This window comes from Coffea eugenioides, unplaced genomic scaffold (assembly GCF_003713205.1).
Source record: "Coffea eugenioides isolate CCC68of unplaced genomic scaffold, Ceug_1.0 ScVebR1_1860;HRSCAF=2790, whole genome shotgun sequence".
NCBI classification, from domain to species: domain Eukaryota; kingdom Viridiplantae; phylum Streptophyta; class Magnoliopsida; order Gentianales; family Rubiaceae; genus Coffea; species Coffea eugenioides.
In genome coordinates, this window is record NW_020862294.1 from 8,579 (window position 1) to 20,713 (window position 12,135).

The following is a 12,135-nucleotide window of genomic DNA, read 5'->3' on the forward strand; positions in this document are numbered from 1 at the left end:
TCTGATAAATCGTCAGGGGTTCAGTTATATTTTTTTGACACTGATGAAGAGCTCGCAAACAGAGTTCAAAATTCTGATAAGCTTTGGCTGACCACCCTCAAGCTGTTAATGACAATCTTGCAAGAAAATCCTTATAGAAGGTTTTTTAAAGAACTTAGGGATGTTTAGGCCATTGAGACCCATACTATAATTCTTAGGTACTATCCTGGACTAGATCAGCGTGTTTTTAATCTTCCTACTGCATCTCAAGTTGCCGCTATATGGACCGAGCCAGATGATGAATCGGTTGAGAAGAGCCCCCACATTCAGGTTTATAGCCATTCTAACGCAAGTTATAGGGTCCAATCATATTATGCGTGTTACGATCTTCTTCAATATCCTCTTCTGTTCCCTAGAGGTGAATCTGGTTGGCATCGTGGGACCAAAGGGTATTCTCAAAAAAGAAGAAACCTGATACTCATGACACAGAAGTTGATGTTGATTTTTCTTCTGCCGAGGATCCTTCTACCTTATTCCGTTCTGAAGATATAGGCATGTCTATTTCTTATATTTATACATTTTTTCTGCTGTCCTACTCTATATATTTTGTTATAAGATGTCGCTCTTTTTCCCCTCTTTAGCTGCTCGGCAAAAGACCTCTCAAGATTATACTGTTTCTGCTCGGGAGTACTATTGTTATCGGCTGCAAATAAGAGACAATGATGATTCTATGTTGCTTCATAGCCTGAGATTATTTTAGCAGTTTGTCGTTGGTACATATATAAAAATTGAAACATCTAGACTGGATTTTCATAGAAAGCGACAAACTGAAATTAGAACAGTGATCCTTCAAGGGGTTCTAGACAGTGTATCAATAGGCCAAACTCAGGGGTCTAGAGTCGGTCGTCGTATTGTATTGCCGGCTTCATTTATTGGCGGCCCAAGGGACATGAGAAGAAGATATCTTATGCAATGACCTTGGTTCAAAGGTACGGCAAGTCTGACATATTCCTTACCATGACTTGCAATCCGATGTGGAAAGAAATTCAGGAGAATTTTCAATACCATGAAAAATCACAGGATAGGCCTGATTTGCTGGCTAGAGTTTTTAGAGCTAAGTTTGAAATGTTAAATGTTGAGCTCCTTAAGAAACAGATTTTTGGTGAGGTTGCAACCTGTGTCTATGTTATTGAATTCCAAAAACGAGGCTTTCCACATGCCCATTTGCTGCTTATTCTTAAATCAGGCTCCAAACTATTGAATTCTAAATCATATGACAAAATTGTTTGTGCTGAAATACCAGACCCTGAGAAGAATAGGCATTTATATTCCCTGGTGATTAAGCATATGATTCATGGCCCCTGTGGTTATAGGAATAAACAGAACCGTGCATGAGAGCCGGTAAATGCAAAAATCATTATCCTAAAAATTTTGCTCCTTATACAATTCATGGTGAGGACAGCTATGCATGTTATAGAAGACGAGATGATGGCCGAAAAATAAAGGTGCGCAAGCATGAGCTCGACAACCAATGGGTGATACCTTACAACCCATACTTATTAGCTCTATTTGATTGCCACATCAATGTCGAAATCTGCTCCACTGTTAAGCTTGTTAAGTACCTTTATAAGTATATTTTTAAAGGTCATGATCTTATCAGTTTTAATCTTCTTGACCAAAAATCTTCTAGTGCCATTAATGAAATTAATTGCTACCAGCAAGGGCGTTGGGTTTCACCTCCGGAAGCTTTGTGGCGCATATATGAATTTCGCCTAACAGAAATGAATCCAACAGTTTATGCCCTCCATGTTCACCTTCCTGACCAACAATTTGCTTCTTTTGATAAAAGTTCAGATTTGTGGTATCTCTTGAGGAAGATTGATTTTTTGAAGACTATGCTGACTGAGTTTTTCAAAATGAACAAAACCAATGCCATAGCTCAGAATTTGAAATGTTTATATAGAGATTTTCCTCAACACTTTGTGTGGACACCAAAAACAAAGACATGGTCATAGAGGAGTCGTAGAACGGTCATAGGAAGGCTGGTAACTGTCGAACCCAGGGAAGGAGAAAGATACTATTTAAGACTTTTACTCACACATAATCTGGGTCCAATGTCATTTGATGATTTGCTCATGGTTAGAGGTCATAAAACAGCCTCTTTTAGAGAAGCCTGTTTGGAGTTAGGCTTGCTTGAATCCGATTCTTATATAGAACAAGCATTAGAGGAAGCGGCTCATTTCCAGACGCCTTATATGTTAAGGTCTTTATTCGCAATGCTTCTTTTCTATTGCTACCCCAAAAATCCTAAACATCTTTGGCAATCATTCGAAGAACATCTCTCTTCTAATTATAAACGAAGTTCAGCTCATCGCCATTGCACTCCGATAGAGATTAAAAGAAAAGTTCTTCAGGATATTAATGTAACATTGGAGCACATGGGGAAAAACCTCGATGATTATCATTTCCTTGAAGATTTCTTTACGTCTTCCCATGCTGAGTGTCTGACCAAAGAAATTCAAAGTGAAACAACCATACCTATTGATCCGGAAGATTTGCTTCTTGCTGAAAAATTGAATTCTGGCCAGAGGCATGCATTTGATTTAATTCTGGATTCAGTATCCTGCTCAAAGGGTCAAGCTTTCTTTGTAAATGGTCCAAGTAGAACCGGAAAAACTTTCTTATATCGCGCGCTTCTTCTTTCTCTTCGCTCACAAGGATATGTAGCAATAGTAGTTGCCACATCTGGTGTTGCAGCATCGCTCCTCCCTGGTGGTAGAACTGCACATTCAAGGTTTAAGATCCCTTTGGACTTTTCAAAACAAAAGGCTTGTCAATTAAGTAAACAAAGTAGTGTTGCAAGACTATTGTTGATGCTAAATTAATCTGGTGGGATGAAACTTCAATGGCAAAAAAAGAAGCAATAGAAGCGTTTCATTGTCTTCTTACAGATATAATGGAATCTGATCTTCCCTTTGGAGGAAAAACAATTGTTTTTGGCGGTGATTTTCGGCAAATCCTGCCTGTTATTGAACATCTACCTCCACCAGATTTGGTCCAATCAACTCTTTTATGCTCGCATTTATGGTCTCATATGTGTAAACTACAACTAGGAACAAATATGAGAGCTGCTTTAGATCCAGCATTTTCAGCTTTTTTGCTTAGAGTTGGAGAAGGTGTTGAACCTGTTGATGAACATGGTCAAATATCTCTATCACCTCATATGGTTATTCCTTATCAAAACAAACAAGAATCACTTGACAGGTTATAATCATTGAGTGTGTTATTAACCGTTCTTTCTGTCCATGTTCTTTCATTCCTCCATCTAATTACATGTACAATCTTCCAAGTTACTTAGGACCATATTTCCTGATCTGAATCTATACTCATGTGATCCTTACCAAATGATAAATAGATGTGTCATTTGTCCCAAAAATTCTTCAGTGGATGAAATTAATGAGATGATGATTGCAAAATTCCCTGGATGTCTTCACAGATATGTAAGCTGTGATAGAATTGTTGATAGGAGATATCAAGCGGATTATCAGGACTTTCTAAATTCTCTGAACCCAAAAGGTCTGCCTCCTCATGAACTCTTGCTCAAAGAAAACTGTCCTATAATACTCCTCAGAAATGTGAATCCAACGGATGGTCTTTGCAATGGCACCAGATTAATTTGTAGACAATTGGCTGACCACACAATTTCTGCCGAAATTGTCTCTGGTCCTTAAAGAGGCAAAAAGGTCTTCATCCCAAAAATTCCTTTGCAAACTTCTGACACCGAAAAAATGGTATTCCATTCATACGGACACAGTTTCCTGTCCATTTATGCTTCGCAATGACAATCAATAAATCTCAGGGTCAAACTCTTGATTATGTCGGAATTTACCTCCGTGAACCGGTCTTTTCTCACGGCCAGCTTTATGTTGCTCTCTCTAAAGCTAGAAATTCTTCTGCAGTTAAAGTTTTTATTGCTCCAGGTACTTCTGATGACGTTAAAACTGATTGTAAAACAAGGAATGTTGTCTTTCAAGATATCTTTAAATTCGTTAACATATGATATATGAGGTATGATCAGTCATACCATTGATTACTTATTAGTTTATCGTTTAGTCATTCGCACCCTGTTGCTAATTTCTCATTTTCTTTCTGTTTTTCCAAAAAACATGTAGGATGCACGATGTTATCTCGATCAAAAACGTCCTGCCTGGATCTCAGGGTTGGACCTGCAAAGTAACTGTGCAAGAGAAGCAGCAGATAACTGGCTCAACAATGACGCCAACAAAAAAGCAAAAACTTATTTTGCTGGATCCAGAGGTCTTCTTTCTGCTATCATTTATATCTACTTGTTCATACTGCATCCCTAAGCACTTCGCTATTAAAAAAGCCGCATTAATTTACTCCTTAGATTTCCCTTGTCATTAGAATATGTTATGTTTTTATGAGTAGTTCAATACATCCATAGCTTCTTACTTTGTGAATCTTTTGTATTTTCCTAGGGATCACAAGTAGAGGGAATTATATTCAATAATGACATCCTTAAGATCAGCCCTCACCTTCAGATTTATAAAAAGTATCTCATTTCAGATGCCATTGTAAGACTAATTCCAGAAAAATATCAAACTTCTGACCTGAAGATCCAGTACGTTATCACCAGCCGAACGGTCATTGAATGACCCAATGATGATGATGAGCCAATTTTGATGAATTTACAGCCTTAGGTAGTAAAATTTGTAGAGATTTTCATTGCAAATTGTAAATCATTTTATAATTTGCAGTGAAATCATAAAGCAAGGGAAGGCCTGCATTGGAACTGAAGCAAAAAGAAAAATCATGGCAAAATCTAGATTCATGTTCTTGAAAATAATTTGAAGATGGTAAATAGTGAATTTTGGCTCCAGTTTCATCACTGGCATGATGAAACACGCACAGCTTCTAACTTATGTCAATTGTTTGAGCAGCCTTTTTATGTAAAATTGCAGCTTGCTCACGCTCACTGGACCAGGGGCTTCTTTCGTCACAATGCTCGCTAAATGCGAGCTGAGTTGCCTGGACGAGAACCTCGCATTTGTTAAATGCGAGGTCTGTTTTTCTTTTTCTTTTTTTTTTGATTTGGATGCTAGGAAAATTCAAGGAGACCTCGCATTCAGCAAATGCGAGCTCAAGGAGCTCGCATTTGCTGAATGCGAAGACCCTCTCGACGGAATCCCATACAAAAAATGCCCCCTTTGTAGAATTTTTTTAAAAATCATCATAATTTTAGAAATTTCTCCTAGATGTCAAACATATCAACAAAAATGGAAAAGATTCAGTGGTCTAAAAGTTTGTCATTGTTAACAAAGAGTAAGTTTTTCCTTACAAATTTCTTCCTTATTATGTGATGCTTTTCTTTTTTCCTGATTTTCCAAAATTTTATCTTTTCCGTGTATTAGTCTGCAGACTGTTGTCTTGTCACTGTGGGATGATTTGTAACTCACGAAGGCTATCAGATGACGCATACCATCCAGAATCAGCCTGTTGTTGTTTGTCGCAGGTTAAAAGTTAGCTTTTACAATGGTATGCTGTTTAACATTTCTATAATATGTCCCTTACATTTAAAAGCTCAAGTGCTTATTCTCCATATATCTTCTTCTTTTTACCTTTTCCCTCACAACTGCCCATATTTTCCTCCAGGAGTCACGCTATCTACCTGGTTTGACTCTGCAATTCTTATTGATCCTCCTATAGAAGAAGCTGGAAACCTAAAGAAATGGTTACTAATTACTCTTTTTGCTTTGTCCCTTTCTTTAACATACTCATCATAACCACTTGTAATTATTAACTGATTTCTCTTCTTTTACACAGGGCTAGGAAAAATTCTCAGGTACTTAGTGACCTTGTAACTGACGCAGCTTACATGAAGTTCAATCTGTTGGAATGTATGCCCTAAAACAATGTATTTGTTTTTTATTTTATACATTCCTTATTATATGTTTTGTATTTTAATAACTTCTTATTTATCTGTTAAATATTAGATACAACCGATAAAGTCCTTATAATATTACTAATGTGATGATAGTCACAAGAGTTGGTGACTATGAGATATCAATCACATTTATAGTAATATTATTAAAATTCCCTAGTTTTTGTACTAATGAAATAGGACATCTTTAGTACGGTAAAACTAGTACACAGTTAGCCTCTAATTAATGTAATTAGTGGTTGTTCTCATCAACTATGGTATGATGATACCTAGGCTAATGTGTAGATGATTTGAAAAGTACAAATGCATTGGAGTGATCCATTTAGAGATCCCGTTAGGATATCTATCTAGTGCCAATGGTGTATCTCTAGTGAAAAATTGTGTAAGTGATCCTACGACTTGAGATCACCATAGTATCTTGAGTGTGAATCGCTACATTTTGACTCTAATTACTTGTTACTCTTCGTGAGTGCCTTAAAGTGTAGAAGTTGGATGTAGTGTGAAGCATGTAAAGAAAATGGGTGATTGAGATAGGATTTACCACTCTGATAGAAGGAGTTGATATCCGGTTGGCCACTAGTGAGAAATTAACCCTAAAGTCGACTATTAGGTAAATTGAAGAATGTCTTCAATTTAACCTAATTAAGGGTAAATTTTGGGAACTAGAAAATTTAATTAGTCATCAGGGAATTGGCACTTATTCCTTATTCCTGACTAATTGGATATCTTTGGTGAAAGGATAATAATTACACGGTAATTTTTCACGGAAAGGTTAGGTCAAATTCTCTTGACTAATTCCGAATAATTGGGCAATCACGATGTGTTGCTAGACACCGCTCGTGATTTATAATTATGGATTAATTATTTATTATAAGTTATGATAAAATAAAGTCGTTTATTTTATCTAATTATTACCAATGTATTCGGGACCTATTGGGTCACACGCAATAGAGATTTAATCCTGGATTGAAACTATGTAAATTATCGGGGTTTAATTTTAAAGGAAAATTAATCCCAGGCCTTTTTGAGCAGATAAGAGTAAATGGTTATCTCTTATCTATCAGATAATGATAGATAGAGTCTTGTGTGATGAGAAGTCTTATGGTTTTGATTTTGAATCAGACAAGAAGACTTATCATTCGAGATCATCATATATCTCTCTCATCATAGAGCTCTCGGTTTTTTTCCAATGGTTTTTGGGGACTGAGATACAGAAACTAAAACCCGAGGCTTTGTGATTGTCACACACAAAAGAGAGAAAAATATACGTTTGAAAAGAGTAAAAAGGCTAGCACCTTTTTCTCTTCAATACATAGTTCATGAGACGATCCAGGGTTGCTCTAGCGTGGATATCAGTAGAGGCAGGACGATTGGACTGCTCAAGGGCTGACCATCCTCAAGCAACGCTGCAGGGAGACGCCGCTTGGATTAAGGTAATCCTAAAACCCTACTTGTAGCACATCATACGTAAAATCTAGGGTGATTCCTGGATGGTTTTAGGGAAAAATTTTTATTTTTTCCGCTGCGTAGTATCCCTGAAACCCAACAGTGGTATCAGAGCCATCCCTAGTATTTTTCGTATGACTTTATGTGTTTTTTTTTTGTTCATGGATTGTTCTTGATTGTTGGATTTAAGAATATGTGATATTCTAGTTCAATTTTTGGTGAGCGTTGTGTCTTTTATTAACCTATATAACCTGGAAAAAGTTTAAGGTTTTGATGGTTAAAGATTGCACAATAATCTGCTGTTAATTCTTTGATGCATTAGCCGAAAATTCTTGAATGACTTGGCATGCTATAATCTGATTGTAGCATCATTATGGGTTTGATTTTATGGAGTTTTACAGCCTCTTAGTAACCTTTAAAAACCTGGAATAGTTGCAGGTTTTATCGGTTAATTATTGAATAAGAACTTGTCAGATTAATCATCTCTTTGCCGAGTACTTGCGGTTCAAGCTGTCCAACGTGATTATCAGGTTTTCTCTATCTTTTGAGATGGAATCAGACCTGAATCTCTGTTGATGATCTGCAAGAGTTGCTGGTCTCTTAGTTTTTATGAAAAAAAATATATATAATTGCAGCCAAAGTGCAGCAGTTTTGCTGCTGCAACATCTCGGCTGTTGCAGCAAAACACTGCTGCCAGCGATCTTCCAAGGGCTGCCGCCGACTGCCGCCGCTATGTGAAGCCATGGGAGGCTTCCTTGGTGGTGGTGGGAGGTTGCTATAGCTCTTGGTGGTTGCTGGGTAAGCAAATCAAGAGTTTTTAAGGCATGAGAATGCATCAAAATTGCAGTAAATTGCAGCAGCAACCTATGCAAGAAAAATTGCAGCAGGTTGCTGCAGTAGCTGAGAACCATTGCTGCCTGCGACCTCTTGGGAGCTACTGCTGCGAGCCGTTGCCACTGGTGGTAAGTGAAGAACCCAGTGGTGGTGGCTGGAGAGGTGGTGCTTTATGGTGGTTGCCGGTGTTGCTAGAAAACAAATGCAAGAGTAGTTTAGGAAACTAATGTTTTTGAAAATTCGAAGTTTTGAACTTTTGGAAATTTTTGAATTTGATTACAATTTTAATTGTTAAAATGTGTTATGGAATTTAATATTTCATGTTTTTATTAGGTTGGGAATTAATTCAAAATTAATTTGATTAATTGGAATTATTTCCCCAGTTATTTTCCTAATTTAGTTAGGAATAATGATGACCTAATAAGAGTATTTTTCACCAAAATTTCTAGCATGTATTTAGTCCCCAAATTTGTTTGGGTGCTTGACAAATTAGATCCAAACAATCCATGAATGAATGATTACTTATTTTACGTGCTTTTCTTTTATTTAAAGTTGTTTAAATTATGAGAATGCATGGTGGATGGTTGTGGATATAGTACGCAATATGATTGTGATATTTTGAATGGTTACAATCATTCTAGGTTTGAATGGTTGTGATTAATTTTAAAATAGGGCCTGCGTGTCCTGCCTTTCTTATTTTCTAATTGTAATTTCTTTTCTCATCTAAATTCCCCCCGAATGTAACTCGGGGTTTCTTCTATACTATTTGTAATGTACAATAGATAGGAATAGATGATAGGAATTTATATTATTTATATAGAAATTGTTACTTTGAAAAGAAGAAAGGAGGCATACTACAACGAAGGGGTTCGTCGCGGTATTAAAGGTTTTAGTCTCATGCTAATTTTCCTAATGGCCGGGGAAATTAGTCTAGGAATATCCACAACCATCTACGATTTAAATTCATGTTTATAAGTTTGATATGGTTATATGCATGTTTATTGATGAGACCAAATGAGCAATTTTTCCAAATTATAATTATAAAATATTTTTGGAAAAAAGGAGACAAATCCCTCAACAATAATATTAAATCAATAAAATGCCTTCCATCATTATAGTCTAAAACTAGAGTAGTTATTAAGTGCTAGCTTGTTGGGATTCACCCAAGGCTGCCTTACTTACTACGTGTTTTTGCTATGGGAAATGTTCTCAAGAATGATGGGTTTGATTTAACTAAAATTATGATTTGTTGGGATTCACTCAAAATCATTAATTTTAGAGGCAAGTGTTGGGTTGATTCATAGAGATTTAAAGTCAAGAGTTGACACCCAACTGATCTAGGAATTACAATAAGTTGTAATTGGTAAAAGTACCTACCTTTCATAATTATTTTCGATTTGTTGGGACACACTCAAGGTCGAAATAAATTAAGATAGGATTCTAGCCACTATGAAATTTTAGAAATTCCCGAATCAATTTTGGAGGGTAATTGATTTGAAAAAAAAATAGTGGAAATAAAATCATAATTTTGAAGTTTTTATGATTTTATTAAACAAAACATTTTTCTAACAAATTCTATCTTTCATTTTGTTGTAGAATGAGTAACAATTTGAGCCTTCGTACTATTCTTACTGATTGCAAACTCAACGACACAAACTTTCTTGATTGGCATCGTAATGTCCTTATCGTTCTCACTCATGAGAAAATTGAGTATGTACTTGATGGTCCTATGCCTCAAGAGCCTGAACCTACTGCACCTGCTGCTGTTAGAAATGCTTATAAGAAACATAAGGATGACAATAGGGAAGCTTCATGTATCATGATAGCTTCCATGACTCCTCAGCTTCAACAGCAGCACATGAACATGGGGGCGTATGATATTGTACAACACCTGAGAGAGTTGTTTGAACAACAATCGAGGACGGTTAGATATGATACCTCTAAAGAATTGTTCAGGTGCAAGATGGCAGAGGGAGCACCTGTTGCTCCGCATGTCTTAAAAATAATTGGGCTAATTGAAAAACTGGCCGAATTAGGTTTTAAGATGGATCAGGAGCTGAATGTTGATTTAGTGCTCCAATCTCTGCCAGATTCTTTCTCACAGTTTGTTATGAACTATCAGATGAATAATCTGCAGCACACTTTGCCTCAATTGTTGAATGTGCTGAAAACTGCTGAGAAAGAAATCAAAAAGGGAAAAGGCTCTACTGGTGTGCTTGTCGTTACTTCCTCTAAGAAGAGGAAGAGGCAAGAAAAGGGATTTAAGAAATCCAAAAACAAGCCCACCCAAAAGCCCAAAAAGGCAAAGGCGGATCAGTCCAAAGCAACCTGCTTCCATTGTAATCAAACTGGACATTGGAAAAGGAACTGCAAGTCATACTTGGAGAGCCTGAAGCAAAAGAAGCTTGCTGAAGCTTCATCATCAGGTACATATATGATTGAGATTAATGTGTCTACTTCCAAATCAGACTCTTGGGTATTAGATACCGGATGTGGTTCTCACATTTGCACATCTATGCAGGGTCTAAGGGACAGTAGAAAGCTGGGAAAAGGAGAAGTCATCCTACGTGTGGGCAATGGAGCAAAAGTTGTTGCTTTAGCTGTAGGGACTTATTATATCACTTTACCCAGTGGATTGATTTTAGAATTATCGAATTGTTATTGTGTTCCAGCACTTACTACAAACATCATTTCTATTTCCTGTTTGGATTTAAATGGGTTTCGGATAACCCAGGAGAATAAATGTTGTTCTTTTTCTAAAAATGGTGTGTTTTATGGTTCTGGAAGTTGGAATAACGGTTTATATATTCTAGATCTTGATCATCAAATTCTCAATGTGAGTGGAAAAAGAATGAAAACAGATAAACTAAATAAAACCTACCTCTGGCACTGTAGGCTTGGTCATGTAAATGAAAAACGCATCTCCAAGTTATACCAACACGGATACTTGGATTCATTTGATTATGAATCATATGATACATGCGAAGCTTGTTTACTTGGCAAAATGACCAAAATGCCCTTTACTGGAAAAGGGGAACGAGCCAGTGATTTACTTGGGCTAGTACATACTGATGTATGCGGCCCAATGTCGATCACTGCTAGAGGAGGTTTTTCATACTTCATCACCTTCACAGATGACCATTCGAGATATGGTTACGTGTATTTAATGAAATACAAATCTGAATCCTTTGAAAAGTTTAAGGAATTCAAGAATGAAGTAGAAAAACAAACCAATAAAAGTATTTAGATACTACGATCTGATCGTGGTGGAGAATACTTAAATGACGAGTTTGGAGTTTATTTAAAGGATAATGGAATAGTTCCACAATGGACTCCTCCAGGTACACCACAGTTAAATGGTGTATCTGAAAGGAGAAACCGAACCTTATTGGATATGGTTCGTTCTATGATGAGCCACTCAAGTGCCCCAAAATCGTTTTGGGGATTTGCATTAGATGCAGCCTCTTACACTCTTAATAGAGTACCCACTAAAGTTGTCGACTCCACACCATATGAGATATGGAAAGGAAAGAAACCAAATCTGTCTTATATGAAGGTTTGGGGCTGCCCAACTTATGTGAAGAGGGCAGAGTCAGACAAGCTTGAACCTAGATCTGACAAATGTTTGTTTGTAGGGTATCCAAGAGAGTCTATAGGATACTATTTCTACAATCCAATTGAGCAAAAAGTGTTTGTCTCAAAACATGCTATTTTTCTAGAGAAAGAATACATTCTAGAAAGAAGCAGTGGGAGTAGAATAGATCTTGAAGAAATTCAGGATCATCCAACAAACATTGAACGATCTCATGAAGAACAGCTTCAACCACATAATGATGGGGTAGATACTGAAGCTGTTAATACACAAGAGCTTCGTAGGTCAGTAAGAACACGCTCAACTCCCAAGAGATACCAAT

At 36.8% G+C, this 12,135-nt stretch overlaps 2 protein-coding genes across 2 annotated transcripts; both read left to right on the forward strand.

Moving 5' to 3' along the window:
• Positions 1 to 1,370: 1,370 nt before the first annotated feature.
• Positions 1,371 to 1,994, forward strand: LOC113755924. The gene has a single exon (XM_027299784.1). The coding sequence runs from the start codon at positions 1,371 to 1,373 to the stop codon at positions 1,992 to 1,994; it is 624 nt and encodes a 207-aa protein (XP_027155585.1).
• Positions 1,995 to 2,935: 941 nt separating this feature from the next.
• LOC113755925 (ATP-dependent DNA helicase PIF1-like) lies at positions 2,936 to 3,710 on the forward strand. The gene is made up of 2 exons (XM_027299785.1): positions 2,936 to 3,243; positions 3,395 to 3,710. Exons 1-2 carry the CDS (start codon positions 2,936 to 2,938, stop codon positions 3,708 to 3,710), a joined length of 624 nt encoding a protein of 207 aa, XP_027155586.1.
• Positions 3,711 to 12,135: the final 8,425 nt, after the last annotated feature.